General features: G+C 40.1%; 1 protein-coding gene across 1 annotated transcript in view; it reads right to left on the bottom strand.

Annotated features, from left to right (window-relative positions):
• TNS3 (tensin 3) overlaps window positions 1-16,147 on the bottom strand; it is a 133,738-nt gene that overhangs the window by 25,391 nt on the left and 92,200 nt on the right. The window contains exon 16 of the mRNA XM_066557580.1: window positions 732-903. Within this exon, the coding sequence (XP_066413677.1) occupies window positions 732-903 (172 nt within the window). The remainder of the gene's footprint in view (window positions 1-731; window positions 904-16,147) is intronic.

Raw genomic sequence — 16,147 nt, 5'->3', positions numbered from 1 at the left:
TAATGTACCACCTTGTCTATCGAGTAAATATAGTGCACAGCTAATGACTGATCACACATTGTTATGGTCTTCTGACCATTCTAACAGTAACTAGGGACTCCTTGTTAGTTTGCTGTTTCTTGACATTTCTTAGCTTATGCTGTAAGCTTCTTTGAACAAGAAATACTTTGTAAATTTATACAGTTCACAGTATTGTCAAGAGCCCTACATGTTTACCACAATCTAACTGTAAAACAATAAAATTTCTAAGCCTGCTAATCAGTTGAAAGGTAATCAGCTATACACTACCAAAGCAGATCTACTGACATTTTACTGACTAAAAACATATATCTGCAGTGAGAAGAGCGCTCCCTTTCTCTCATATACAGCTTATTTCTATGTGAATTTTCATGACATGGCTTTAAGTTAAACATCAGAGATGCCAGTTAAGCACACAGAAAAATATATATGAGCTTATATATGAGCTATATATATGTGCTAGCACAAATAACATAACTGAGCTATAAAATTCTATTTGTCTTCTCACTTATGTTCAAAGCTAATTGTGTCCCTCACATAAAAGTAACACCTCTGTATGTGTTAAAATCCATTCAATGGACTCCAACAATAAATGTGACAACCCACCTCAAAATTCTTAGAAAATGGTCTGCAGTGAAGATGCAAGCATAATGTTTTGTCTGGGAACTATCATTATGAGAAATAAACAATAATGGAAAAGAATCTTTTCCTACCTTTCTGCCCCTGGGACAGGACTGCTATTTGCAATAGTAGATGAAGATGCAAAACAGCGTTGAAAAGAGGGATCAGTCTGCATGTTGACCCTCAGCAAAGAAGAGTTAGTGCCCACGGTGCCATCAGACATCACCACAGAGAGGTTAATGGCTTCCGTGTAACTTTGAGATTCTGCAGCAAAGAAAACAAAGTAAATGCAAATTTAAAAACAACATGCATTTTTATGAACCTTGTACTGAAAAATGTGTTCATAAAATAGTTTGGTTTTCTCTTAATAAGATTATAAGGAAGATTTTTTGTTTGTGCAGTAGATATTATTTCACAAAATTATGTTGATTGCTGAAAACATCCAGCACGTCAAATAGCAGAGGGAATAGAGATTACAGAATTGCTACACTCAAACTGTTTGATCACTTCTCCAGAATACATTCTCTAGCCCTATAGATGAGAACAGACTGTTTGTTCCAAGATGTTTTGCATTTCACAGTCCACAGTGCTAAACAGGTATGTCTAGTCAAGTGCACCATTTGCACTTAAAATACCAGAAGGAAACTGGGTGTCCTGGTCCCAGCCACTACAGAGTTAATTTTTGCAGTAGGCCAGCACCTGGAGTTATTGTATACCACCTCATATCATTGCTGGGGGTGGGGGGGAGTCTTTCAGGGAGAAAAGGTCCATTCTGGTTAAGAAAGCATGGTGGAGAGAACAGGTGGTGGTGGTAGCAAGCTGGAAGGTCTCAGGGTGGGGCCCACTTGCTGAATGGGGCAGGGGACCTGATGGATAAGGACACAGATGACACTGAGGTACAGCCTTCTTTATATCAGTCTTTATCAGTGAGACAGGCCTTTGGGAACCTCAAGCCCCTGAGACCACAGGTAAAATCTGGATCCAAACATACCCTCCATAGAGGAGGACTAAGCCAAGGAGAACCAAAACAAACTGGACATATTTGTGTCCATTGGGGACTGAGAGGTTGAACACATGAGAGCTGAGGGAGCTGGTGATATCCCGCAAGACCATTCTCAATAATCTTTGAAAGGTCTCAATGACTGGGAGAGATTCTTAAGAACAAGAAGGGAGCAATTATCACTAATTCCTCCAAGAAAAGTATGAAGGATGATCCAGGGAATTGCAGGGTTGGTTAACCTAACCCCAGTCTCTGGAAAGGTGATGGAGCAACTAACCCTGGAAACCACTTCCAAACACATGGCAGAAAAAGACTGAGAGTTGTCAGCATGAATTTAGAAAGGGGAAATCTAGAAAGGGGAAATCATGCATTTCCACTGAGATAACTTTCTTCAGTAAACTGACTATCTTAGTGGCCAAGGGAAAAGCAGTGGATGTTCCTTATTTTTACTTTAGTAAGGTTTTTATCTTGGTCTCCCATAATATCCTCATAAACACACTGATAAAACAAGGGTTGGATAAGTGGAAGTGAGATCTAATAAAAACTGCCTGAATACCTGGGCACAGAGGCTTGTGATCAGCTGCAGCAAGTCCACTAGAAGGCAAGTCTTATCATTATATCCGGGAGCTGATACTAGGACCAATAGTCTTCAACATCCTTCATTAACAATACTTTTATCATCAAGTTTTTCAGACAATAGAAAACTGTCATTGACAGAGGAGTCACTAACAAACCAGATGGTTGTGCTGCTATTCAGACGAGGGAGAAATGGGAAAAAAGGAATCTTAAGTTCAACAACAAGAAATAGGAAATCTTAAGTTTCCTATTTAATCCAAGAAGAAAAGGAATCTTAAATTCAACAAGAAGAAATACAAACTCCTGCAACTGAGAAGGAATAATCTGTGGCCATAGCACATGTTTGGGGCTGACTGGCTGGAGACAGTTCTGTGGAGAAGGACTTGGTGGTTCTCATGGACAATGAGCTGACCATGAGCCAGCAATACAACTCCATGGCAAAGGTGGGCAACAGCATCTCAGCTAGCATCACAAAGTCCTGCCAGCAGGTCATGGAAGGTGATCCTTCCTCCCTGCTTAGCATTAAAGGCCACATGTAAAGCTCTGTGCCTATTTATGGGCTCCTCAGTACACGAGAAACAGGGATTTGCTTAAACAAGTCCAGCACAAGGTCACAAAGACACCATCACTGGGAGCAAAGCATCTTTATAGAAGCAGGGGCTGAGCCCCAGACAGCTGGGACTGTACAGCCTGGAGATAAGAAAGCTCAGGGGTATATTAACACTGTGTGTATAAACCTTGATGTGAAGGCATGAGGGTGCCTTCTGCTCACAGGATGAGAAAAGGACTCAACAAAAGGGGTTTAAAGTTTAGCAGCATAGAGCAGCACATGGTTTACCTGTTGTGTTGGTTTTGTCCAGGGTAGAGTTAACTTTCTTGACAGAGGCTGGTATGTGACTGTTTTGGATTTGTGTTTAACACAGTAATGATAATACAGAGATATTATTGTTATTTCTGAGTGTAATATATGTTGGGAAACAATTCATGCTATAAAAGAATGTATTTTATAAAGATTGTGAAATCCCAACGAGTCTCTGACCACAAGCAGCCCAAGAGGTGGACATCTATTCAAACTCTGAAATTCCTGAAGGTGGCAGGAGAAAAATCGGCATTTAGCTTATGAATAGACGCACCCAGCGCAATGATCATCGCTATCCCGAGCCATCGGAAGACACCTAAGAGCGATCATCGCCCTGTTGATAACATCGATCAAGATAGACGAAGTCGCCAGAAAGATACATGTGAATACGTGACTTCCCAAGATTCTATGAACACTGGCTATCAACCAGGAAATGGCGATTGTCCAGCTCTGAACAGTGAAAGAACCAACTATGAATGTGAAGAGTTACAAAAGAAAGTGGGACTCCTTCGCCTGGGGCACAATAAACTGTATAAAACATCCCCGCTAGAAGCGACTCTTGTGAATGGGGCGGCGGGGGTGGGGGGGGTGGATTCGATGCGATAGAGGTCGGATCCAGGTTCACCCAGTGCCGATCCCGGGCTCGACCCTGTCTCTTTGGCTGTGGTGGTTTTGAGGACCGTATTCTGGTCACAGAAAAAGATAAGTAAATCTTTTCACATTTTTGGTAATGTGGCTTTCGATTGATCATTTGTAACACTGAGCAAGGCTTACACAGATCCAAGGCCTTTCTGCTTTTCATACTGCCACACTGGCAAGGCAGTTGGAGGTGCATGGGAGGTTGGGAGGACAGTCAGGACAGGTGAGCCCTACTGACCAGAGGGATATTCCAGATCACATGACATCATGGTCAGTATACAGAATGGGGGGACGAAGGAGGAAGGGGAGGACATTTGGAGTGATGGTGTTTGTCTTCCTAAGTAACCATTACATGTAATGACAGGCTCTGCTCTCCTGGGGATAGCTGAACATCTGGCTGCCCATGGGAAGAAGTAAAGTAATTCCTTGTTTTGTGTCGCTTTTGTGTATGGGGCTTTTGCTTTCCCTCTTAAACTGTCTTCATCTCAACCCATGAGTTTTCTATCTTTTACCCTTCCAATTCTCTCCTCAATCCTAGGGGCTGGAGAGTGCCCAGCAACTGCACTGGGCTTGGCAGCTGGCTGGGCTTAAACCATGACACTTGTGCAGCTACAGTTTTCAGGTGTGACCTTGTCCACACCACACAGACAAAGAAGCAAAACAACGGTAACCTTTATTTCCTAACAGCCTGCAAACAGCACCAGACTGAAATATGAAATATGTTCAACTTAATTATACTGCACATAAATACTATAAGATATAGTTAAAACAGATGCATTTAGATGAGGAATAATGTGGATGCTATTACTGCAGAGCTTTCTACAAGAACAATTTCACCCCATTTTTCAGAGGTACACTTAAATAACCAGTAATGTAATCTCTAATGGAGATTACATTTAATTATTCTGTATTAGTATTAAAAAGTCAACACCTATTCACATAGCTCCAAGCTCAACCACACTGTTTTCCATGACAGAAAGCTGTAATACTACAAATGCCCATGCATCTGAACAGCTTCATTCACCTGAATAGTCCTACTGACCTCAACACTAGCAGGACTGAAACCCAATAAGACAATCACAGATGAAACAATCTCTAATTACTTTTCTTTAGTTGATATACTTCCAAGGAATCAGGGAGGGGGGGAAAAAACCCCAAAACCAAGGAAGTCACGGAATAATTCCACTCCTACAAAGAGTTAAGATCACAGTAATGCATTTTTTCCATAAGCAAATCTTCCTAATGTAAAAAGCCACTGAAAACAAGTCAAAATGAATATTGTTTTCCCTTCAATTCATGGCAGAGCTTGGTTCTGCTATTACTTGAATGAGGAGTGTGCAAGGTACTTTAAAGATATGTCTGAGACAAGAAAATCTGCAAGTTAGTGCCTTGACTATAAACCATCTGAATTCATCACACAGCACACATTGAACAGAGCAAACATTTAATTGGATGAGGGAAACAGAAAGATGCCTTTTAACAGAAACTGTCTTTTAACTACACCATTACTTTAACGATATTCATAACAGCAAGAGAAGTGAACTTTAAGGAAATACTGCAGAAATGTTTCGTGTGGAAGAGCTACAGAAATCTGAATCTGTATTTACCAGATCAGCTACATTACAGTCATCCTCATACTGGTGCAAATAAGAGTCAGAAAAGCTGGCTGCACAAACCCATATTGGTCAACTTGATGTACATAGGAAGACTACTAAAGCCTCTCCAGAAACACAACTTCAACTTTTGACAAACCATCTCAAGTGCAACAGGCATCTCATCTCTGCACAACCTTGCCCAGATGCTTCCCAATTACACTGCAGGTTGAGACGATTCTGCTTTTGAATTGCATTCCTCACAGGAACAGGAATTACAATCCCAAACTTATCTCCACATGCTTGCTTGTTTTCATGTCTCTGTGTCTCTCCTGATACGAAAATATATAGGGGAGTCACTGGAAGCCAGTTACCAAGACTCTGAGGGGCAAAGAGGGGAGTGGCACTCTTTCTGAAATAGCTTAAAATCTCCCACTCTGATATGAGCTCAACTACACGCATAAGAGTTAGTCCAACAGATTTACACAGCAAATTCCACTCCTTCTACAGCACTTGCTTGAATAAAGAGACCAAGGCTTGATTCTTCCCTGTTTCAGGCCTTGGATTGCTGCTATTATCTTTACAGCTTGAGGAAAAGACCACTGTCAGGCTCACAGATGCATTTCACACCCCATTTTCACAAGTGTAAAATACTAAACACAGAGTGAAAAGCCACTGGCAGCCAGGCATGTAAAATGTAGAAAAAACACAAACTCAGAACAACTCTTCCCAGGCTAGAAACAAGTATATCTTAAAGGAACTTCCCATGAAAGCAGCCTTGTTTTTACTTCAATTAAAAACAAACCTGCTGGATACTTTAGCTATGTCCTCTCTCATTGTCTGATGCAGAGTTCACTGGTCAGCTGTTAACCCTTTATCTCAAGGAATCAATAATTCTGCAATTTCATAGCTTCTACAGAATTAACTAGCCTGGCAAATTTCACAGAAAGCAAAGCATCAGTGCTTCTTGGTTCAGGCCCCTACCACACCATTTAGAGCTGTAAAAACACTGTCAACGTAAAAGTGCAGCTCCCTATTTCAAGAAGTGACATGACAAAACCAGGATCATTCATGTTTGTATCTTCTCATGCACCCAGGTCAGATGTTAGTTTACTATCACTGATCATCAACTTTAAAGGCAGGACCTTAGAAAGGAGCTGGACTCTTTGCAGCATACCCTACTGAAAAATGACATTAAGAAAAGAACACTAATTGTGTACATGCAAGGCACAAAAATATCCAGTTCACTCTTCTACTTGGCAGCAAGAGGTAAAACCTGTAGAAATTGCAGGCTTTTTTCAGTTGTAAGCAGAAACTGCTGGGTGTGCCAACCACACAGCCATATAAAGTAAGATCTTCAGATTAATCTACTCAACTTTAATCTACTAAACCTATTGAAACAAAGAAGAAAAAGGAAGCCGCCCCCACACCCCCTCCAAAAACAAAACAAAAAACCCCCACAAAACAAAACCCCCAAACAAACAAACAAAAAACCCACACACACACACACAAAAAAAAAAAAAACCAACAAAAAAAACAAACCAAAAAACAAACCACCAAAAATACCCAAACCTACCAAAAAAGAAAAAACCCAGAGTAGCTTAACCCACGCTATGGTCCAGATCAAAGATAGGTAACAACATTCAGTCATTTTACTACCAAATCTCGTATTTTAGTAGGTTCTCATACATTTCAAACCTTGTAATCCTTTTTGTGAGAAGGTGTTGGTTAATGTGGATTGTATGAGCTTGAAAACTCAAGTAAAGATCCTCAGTTACATCTTCTGGGGAAAGGGAGCTTAAAGTCAGTATTCTGCTTCCAAACCACTGAGCTCATTACCTCACAACTATCTGAGGCTAATATAAAAGCTGAACGGACAGAGAAAATAATACTGCTCTGAAATAAGCCAAAGTAATGGCCCACTTGAGCCAGATAAAAAACTAATGCTTTTCCAAGTCTATTTGCACAGTAAGATTCCTACAGGTTATCTATCTTCTCTTTCACTCCCTTGCTTTTCCAAATACAAAGGTGCCAAAAATGGTAAGAGAGACCAGCAGTCTCTCCTCTCCTCTCTCTCTTTCGGCCAAAGTATTAACTTTACTGAAATTCTGACCTTTTAAACTTGTTACATTCTGCTTTCAATTTCACTAAAATACAGTGAACCAAATTATACCATAATATGAAACCCATCAACTTTGGTCACACGGTTCCTTCTCTTTCACAGAATATGTGGAAATCAATAAAGGATGCCTAAAGTCTTTTATAACTTCAGATACCAGGGAATGGTATAACTTTTTTGTGTGTTTTGCACAGTACACGCTTTCCTATTCAACATTAAGTAGCTCCACTCCTCATTTAGAAGAAGTACATGTCATGTACCAACACGGAAACACCTTCAGTTCCCACACTTTCCAAAAACCCACTAATACCAAGCAGAGAAAATGTAACAGGATTTTTCATGTTTGTGAAGGAAAAGACAAAATTACTATTGCTAGGAGATTCTGCTAATGCCTGTTTTGAGTGGACCAACTCTCTTCACAAATAATCAGGCTGAACCTGGGACAAGTCATTAGGACAGTGGCTCTAGCATCCAGGCATTAACCTCTCTGCACAAAAAGGTCAGCCTTAGTTGCTTCATCTGAGAAGAATCTCAGTGGAATATGTATTACATACTTGGATATTACAGAAAATACAACAATGGAGTGACTGACAACCTCAGAAATAAAACAGCACATCTGGAGAGGCAGTAAAGTATTTCTCAGGGGTGTTTATTTGGTGGAAGAAAAAACATGTTCAACAGTTAGAACCCAAATTGCTAATAATTAAATGTAATGTACACTACAGTACTGAAGGTTTTTAACTGCATTGTGTGCATTTAGAAAGCGTTCACTGTGTTTTGGGACCCTGTCAAATGAATTTAGAATTTAAAAAAAAAAATCATTCTTGCCTTATGCCCTAAAGAGAGCTGTAAAGAGAGCTGTTGTCCCTCGAGGAAGCATCCTTGGCACAGCGGTCTTCCCCAGCCAGCACTGGGTGAGGAAGGCTGGCATTTCACCACCATCAGGGGAGACTCTGGCCTACCAGCAAAATGCATGACAGGAGTGGAAGTGTATTGCTACATTCCTGTGTTCTGCAAGTTCTAGCTCCCATAACAGCCTGCCAGTAACAGCCATATGCAGCCTCTGAAGCTATGCCAGGTGTCAGCTTATCTCCAGACAACCACAGGCTGACACAATTAGCAGCGTTTACCCTCTGCACATCGATCAGAATCAAAAGTATGATTTACGAGACCACACTCTACCCCATTCTAAAGCCCTAAGACCTCTACTATAGGGCTTCTTTTCTGAGAAAATAGGTAGACCGTTTTACAGGTAACTTTGTATCATACATTCACTCAAACACCAAAATACAAATAACTCCTATTTGCTGAACAGATTACAGTACAGCATCTTGAAAGCAGTAAAATCCTTATCATGACTTTCTGAAAGGCTTTCTTATACTAATTTATTTCATTCTCCCAAGTAGTACCCTGCAAAAAAAGAAACTTCACCAAGGACTAAAGCAATCAGTTGCATATATCTTTTCATATATTTTAAAAGATCTTGCAGATGCTGTGCTACTGACTTTAAGCAAGCTTTGCTGTCTTAGGAATGCAAATCAGCTGCAGAGGCATGTCCTCAAGACTTCCAGATCACATGTAACATAAAATGGGATTAAAACACTCTTTAGGAGAGAATCACTATCAGTACATAACACAGAAACAAGAGAACCTCTATTCTGTCGCTATGTACAGCAGCTCACTCAGTAGTGAAAAAAAAAAAGAAACAATTAGAACACAATTATTAACATATCCACATTAAGTTTACACAGCAAATTAGTAAAATGGTTTAAGAGACAGACAATTCCATTCTTATCATGGTTCATCTCGTAATGGAATTTCAGACATTCACACTGCTGAATATGACAATTTTCAAACCATAAAATTAAACTGCAATAGTTTTAGAGAAGAAAAAAAGAACCTATGAAACATGCATATGGTACCTTTTTCAGGCAGAATGCACTAAAAACCAAGCACCTTTCAAGAAGAGTAAAATATCAGCATTGTGCTCCAAAGCTCATTATCCATTAAAATCGCTTGAAATGTTGGAGATGCAGGTCTAAGCTGTCTGTGCTGAATTGAAAAGTGCCACTCATGTCTACTGACAAGATACACTGCAAAGCCAAAGGAAAGGAGGCAAGAGTGAAGGCAGAGAGGGCAAACTCAGTGAAAGAAGAAGGGACAGAGCTCAGGCCTGACTTTCTGACACTTCTGAGAAGCAAGCACAAAGACTGTGACATTTTTTATTTTGTGTTACGACCCTATATACTTTTCCTAAGGTGAAAGAGTGACAAAGGAGTTTAAACTCCCCTTTCTCTGTCTCAGTCCAGTTCCCTGGTGCCACGAGGAATCAGAGAGGTCCCAGTATGCAGTTTTTGATGTCTGAGGCATACTTGCCTCATAGAACAAATTGAAGCAATCAAACTGATGTTTGGACCCTCTATCAAAACTCTCACTTCGGTCCTGTTCTTCTGCTGTGAAAAAAATTCTGCCTAAATGTGACAATCTTCAACCTGTTCATTTTTCTAGTCACTTGCCTGCAACAAAATGCTGAACCCAGCTCACTGTGGCCTGAATAACAAAAGTGAGGGCTGTTTTTTTAATTTTCAAGCAGTATACCTAAAACATTTTATTTTAAAGCCAGAAAAAAACTGACTTTTCAAAGGCTGTTTTTAATAATCTGAAATTGATACTGGTAAAAATAAACTTAGTTCAGTTTATCTTCAGTGTTGTTCAGTATCACAAAACACACAACTGAGAAGTCGTGCATTTTTTTCTTGGTCTGTCTCTCAACTGTGATTCAGTAACTCTCCTTTTAGGGTTGCAGTCTTTACCCAACGATGTGCTGCTACTGCCTGAATAGAAAAATTGTTTGCATTAAGGCAGTAGGAACCAGGCTCTTTATTCTGCTGCATCCTGTACACTGTACCATGTAATAGCTGGCTACTCTAAGACTCTATTAGATTTCCATGGAAAATTCAGATCTGAAGTAAGAGAGTGTTCTATATGTATTACACAAATACACTTCGTCTTGGATGCACAAATTAGACCAATTACCTTTCCAGTGCTAATGGCACAATAAGGTGTTTTTCTCACTAAGCAAGAAAGCAGAAAAACGATGCCATATTCCTCATTTAAGAAAGACTCATGTTTACAAAATATTACACCTTTCATGGTTTTGAAAAGAAATTCAGTACTGCTATAACATTACTAAAAATTCCTCAGGGAAGGAAAAAGACTCAGCCTGGACAAATTTTCTTCTACGTAGATAGAAATTATTACTCCAGGCAGCCCTTATTTCTACTTTTGAAAAAGACCCACCACGGCACACAAAAAATTACAAGCATTCCTCGGCAGGAAAGTGACTAGACAAAACTCTCGATCCCTGCCTCATGCCCTCAGTCATTGTCAGCGATTGCAGAAAACTCTCATACTGACAGAACTCCTTGTCTGCAAACCTTCTCCGTTTCTGGGCAGACTCCCAACGTTGTTACATGACTTTAAAAGGCGTAACTCTTCCTCCCACTTGATTTCTAGAGCTCGCAGCAGCAGGCCGCAGGCTGTGTGCGTGCTCCCAGCTCCCCACCCCGCAAGCAGAGCGGCCCCTGTCTGAGGCTGGTTCGCTTTAGTGAACTCCCGCCGCCCTCCTCTGTTTCCGGGGTCACGTTTCGCTGTCGCTGCGGCGAGCGCGACTAGCCTAACACAAGACAAACCCATAAAACGAGTTTTCAGACTTAGGGAAACGCACAAAACAGGGGCGCAGGGAACCATAAACCTACCTACGGAAGCCATCGCGACAGCTGCTCTCCCACGGCGCTGTGCGAAATCCTTCCCTCCCTCCGTGCCGCATGCTGCCTGAGGCTCACGGAATCAAGGCAGCGCGGCGCGCCAGCCCGCCACGCAGAGACTTGGGAAAAGCTATTGCCCGCATTTGCCAGCACCCGCCACTCTCCCTCGCGTGTTAGAACTTCACCGCAAAGTGGGATCCAGTGTCTGCGGCAAGAGAAGCACAGGCTCCCTTGTCTCAATACAGCCACCCAGACGAAGAATGGCCAGAGTTCACTTCATCCAGGCAGAAAGTAATTCCCCGATAGTTGTTAGATTAGGCTTCCCGCTCGCTCTTTAGCTCGACTGCCCATTCAGTGTATGCCTGCTGTGCTGACTCCACCTCATTTGCGTTTGACTTGTTCCCCCCACTTTCCCCGCCCGACTCTCACCGCCTCTTCCACGCAGAGCTCCCAGCGGGTCCTGTGCTCCGCGCAGCACCGCGGGGGCGGAGAGCGAGCGGTCGGCACACGACCCGGGGAGACTGGGAACTTGGGTTGGGAGGAGGGGTTGTGTGTGGTGGTATTTGGTTGATTTTGGGGGGGGTTTTGAGTGTTGGGGGGCGGGTGTTGTTCTTCCCCCACCACTTCATTTGACCTCACTTATTTTGTTTCTTTCAGAGAAATGCAAGACACGAAACCGAGAATTGTCAGATTAGTGCTTTTTAATGTTGACCAAGGCCCAGCTACTCCATTACACTAAAGTGGCCCAACACTCATGGATAAATTTAGCATCCAGAGCTCTGAATAAAGTTTTACTCGCTTCCCAAGATTACAAAACACCTATAGCCTTATTGTGTTGCATTCAACATCCCCCTAGCATTGTTCTAAGCACGTTTTATTCACAGGTCAGGAAGACGAGTGGAAACACTGCAGCTCCACAATGAGCAGCTCATTTCCTTTTTAAGATTGTTCATCAGTGCCCAGCACACAGTATTTTCTGAAAGGATCACAGCAGGAAATTACTAGATCTAGACAGAAACAAATACAACCATTTAAAACTTTCCCATGATGAATTATTCTATTGCTTTCAAATTTCTACCGGCACCATGTTTTGAATGCATGTACTAAACCGTTTTGATAATATTAAAATGCACAGGCTGGCCTGGTTATAGAGATGAGTACTGGGAAAGTAATTAACATTTTGCTTTCTTCCACAGACCATAATGTAAATCAAACTATTCCTTTGTAAGAATATTCATTCCTACCACTGTTTTCCTTCATAGCAGCTGCTCCTATTAAACATGTTGCATAAAGATTGCATTCAGAAGAACCAAATAGCAAAAGTTAGTTGTGATATACACCATATCATCAGGTAAAAAGAAAAGAAAATCCTTGCCATGGGGTCAGAAGAGGTTATTATGCAGCAGTTCAGAAGTGACATCCGTTACTTTGAATAATTTATTATACAACTACACTTTCTCTTGGATGCTTCCTGGCAGAGCCAGATACAGGTAAACACAAACTCCACACTTCTATAAAGAATAATGGTTAGAGAAAATTTCTCTCCATAGAATGCATGCCTGTCTCTGCATAAAAAGCACTGTAATCACAGGACTTTTGGATATCTCATTCTTTTCCTGATTTTCAAATCTAGAAAGCTTTGCTTGTTTGGCTATTTACACTTGCTGAATTAGATGGGAACAAGAATAGAGTAACATTTAACAAAGAAGATAATAGTAGTCTGAGATGACATATGAAGAAGGCTGGTTAAGTAAGAAACTTACTTTCCAAAGTATTATAAGGATGTAATTAAGCAGAAATAATGTAATTAAAAGTATTAATATAATTGAGTTTTGTCAGCATTTATCAAATTCACCCTTTTTAAAGATTTTTTTGCATGGATCCTTCTAATAGACTCAGTTATACTTAAGGGGCTACTCATCAAGAAAATCCCTCTGACATGAACAATTAGTAACAAACAAAAGGGCACATAACAAAAATCTCACCTTTTGCTTGTCCTTCTGTCACAAATTCAAAGTTTCAACCAGATGAGACTTTCTTCTCCAAGGAAGAAAAAAGTCTGAAACTCTAAAGCCAGAAGATAGAAAGGGCAAGGCTAATCGCACACAAAAGAAGAGTTAGGAAGAGAAGGAAAGGCAGTGATGGATGTCTCCAGTGAGGAACTGATTTGGTTTAGGTCAGTGTGTAAGATACTGCCATCTCAAAAGGAGAAAGTCTGTTATTTGGCAAGAAGAATTGATTTAATGGCTGTTCCAGGCACAGCAAAGCAAATCAGGATCAGATCTTTCAATCTCTGCTAGGTAGTACCAGTGTACAGTTCTCCTAGATATAGTACATAAGATTCCTGGCTTGATCAGAACCATTACACTGCAAATTCTAATGAAAATAGATTAAAATGTAGGGCTTGAATTGTAACATGCACCTTTCTCCAGCAAGAATCCCTGAAGACGAGTGGCTATGCCGTGCCCTTCATACAAATTCAGCAAACTCCTAATTTGTGAAGGAATGTCATATGTTTCCCTGCTACTCTAATGATTGACAGAAACATAGGAGTCAGTGTCAAGTAAATTGCTCATTTCAGATTTTGTCTACAAGGTGCCTGAATATAAATGGCTTTGTGAAATAACTTGCCTAACTCAGGCATAGAAAAACACAGATTAATTTGGTTTTCTCATCCTCTGCAAGAGGGAATAAACATGAAGAGAATTAACATAGGGGAGAACAGCATCCTAAAAAACAAACAGCAATATGACTGTAAACAATTTAGACTATAAACAATTAAGTGGAACTGAACATGTATTTCCTCTCTGCTCCCACTCAACACTGGAAGGTCTGTCATTCTGAAACTGCAGAATATCTTTAACTTGTAAATGCAGTAGACAAACCCTCCCATTCACTCGAACACAGGATCATTTTAAAACTGCAATTTTTTTGAAAATGTGTGCTTACAGCTGTACTTAGATTTTTGGAGCTCTCTTCTTCGGGCTTCCCTCAAACTACATGGAATAATTTGGCACATCAGTCATGAAATGCCATGTCATATAGTAGGAGGCCTCATCCTGGAAAAGTTGAAAAAATTTCATAGAATCATAGCAAGAGCAGTAGCCGTTCCCATGGTTTTTGTTAATTTAACCTTTTCCAGACAAAGTAACTAGTGACGTCTCAAAAATGTATGCTATGCACAAGCACTGCAAACAAGCAACCTCAGGTATGTGTAAAAACAAACACATCTGTCAGGCTGTCTGCTCATCCAATCCTGTATTTCTATTAAAATGGTTTTTAAGTTACTGTCAATAACTTATTGTTTGCATCTTCAAAAGAAGAAAATATTAGTGATGGATTTCTCAGCTTCAGATTATTTTGGTTTTTTATATATGTGTAAGATATTATTCATCTATATTTCAATGAATATATACAAAGATAGTTATTTATCAAGTTACTGATTTATGTGGGGAAATGCATTACTTTTTCCCATGGAAATCAAAAGAAAGAGAAACCAAACTCTCTAAAACAGAATGCTTTAAAAACCACTCAAGTAATCACTTTTTCAGTGGTTCTTAGCAAGAAAAAAGAAAGAGGAAAAAACCAAAACCAAACCACCACCACCCACCATTGTATTATCAGGGTGCATTTCAAATTTAACTGAAGAGGCACATATTCTTTGAGACCATGATCAAGTAACACTGAAGCATTGTATAAACACAATACAGCTTATTTTATGGCCTGAATTTTAGAATTTTTGAGCTCTCACTGATACTAGTGAACATAACAAGAAACTGTGTTCAGTATCCTTGGAAGTGCCATCATCTTTTCAACTAATAAATGCATATTCCAAGTACAGTCAGTTATCTTGTATGGCAAGTATTTAAAAAAAAACAAAACAAACAAAAACAACCACAAAAATAAATTAACACCAGATAATGCTACTGCTTTCTCTCAAGAGGAAATGCCTTTGGATAGAGCTACAGGAAAGATGAAAGCTGCAAGCTGCACAATTTAACTTTCAGATGTACTGGTTCCTGAATGAAACTGCGACAGGCAAAAATGTGTCTTATGCAAAACTTCAAGTTTTTTCTCAGTTAATAAATCCTTTTGAAATAAGGAAGTTGTTTAATATACAGTTCACAGTGGTATGAAAAGTTAGTCAAGACAAAACAAGTAACAGACAAACTGGATTAAAGTGTGGTGCCCCAAATAAGGGAAGTGTGTAGAGGGTGGGTAGATTCTTGATGAAGAACCTATCAGCAGTTGCTTGATTTAATGGTAGTAGTGAGGGATCAAGGACCAGTAAGACTTGTGAGGTACCATTGATGAAAGACATATAACATGCAAGAGACTTTAAAGATGTCCCAAGCTAAAAATCTTATTTCATATGAACTCCTGTAGGAAAACTTTTGTCACAAGACCTGCCATTCCTTTAATGCAGTTCAACATTTGAATTCAGGACAAAACAAGTGGATGAGAAAGTAGAGGGCCTCTTTCTGTATTTAGGGTCTCCACTACTTGGATACTCATTTCCTGTGAGAAAACTTAATTCACATTTGCTTGAGGCAGAAGACTCCATATAACTTTTCAGAAGTGTCTTGGTTCAAATGGATAATGCAGGCAGTGCCAAGAGACCTCTGAGAGGGCCATTTCTAAGGGAACAGTCTCAGTTCTCTGATTTACAAATCTATCAGCACTTTGCTCACACAGAATGAAAAGTCATCCATTAAAACAAACAAACAAACAAACCAATGTAAATACTTGCACAGAAAATTAAACACACACTATAAAACAAAGTCTTTCTAAATCAGTATCTGATTCCATCTACAAAGCAGTTTTAACAGAGCAGTTTTAATGGTTTAATGCCCATTCTGATCTATGATCACAGTGGTTTTGTCCAGATGCAAATCCTGCTACAAAAGCAAGGGAGGAAGAGGAGACAGTGAATAGTTTCACAACATCTCTTCAATG

This window comes from Molothrus aeneus, chromosome 1 (assembly GCF_037042795.1).
Source record: "Molothrus aeneus isolate 106 chromosome 1, BPBGC_Maene_1.0, whole genome shotgun sequence".
NCBI lineage: Eukaryota > Metazoa > Chordata > Aves > Passeriformes > Icteridae > Molothrus > Molothrus aeneus.
The sequence above is the reverse complement of the archived record's forward strand: the minus strand, read 5'-3'. Positions and strand labels throughout refer to the sequence as shown.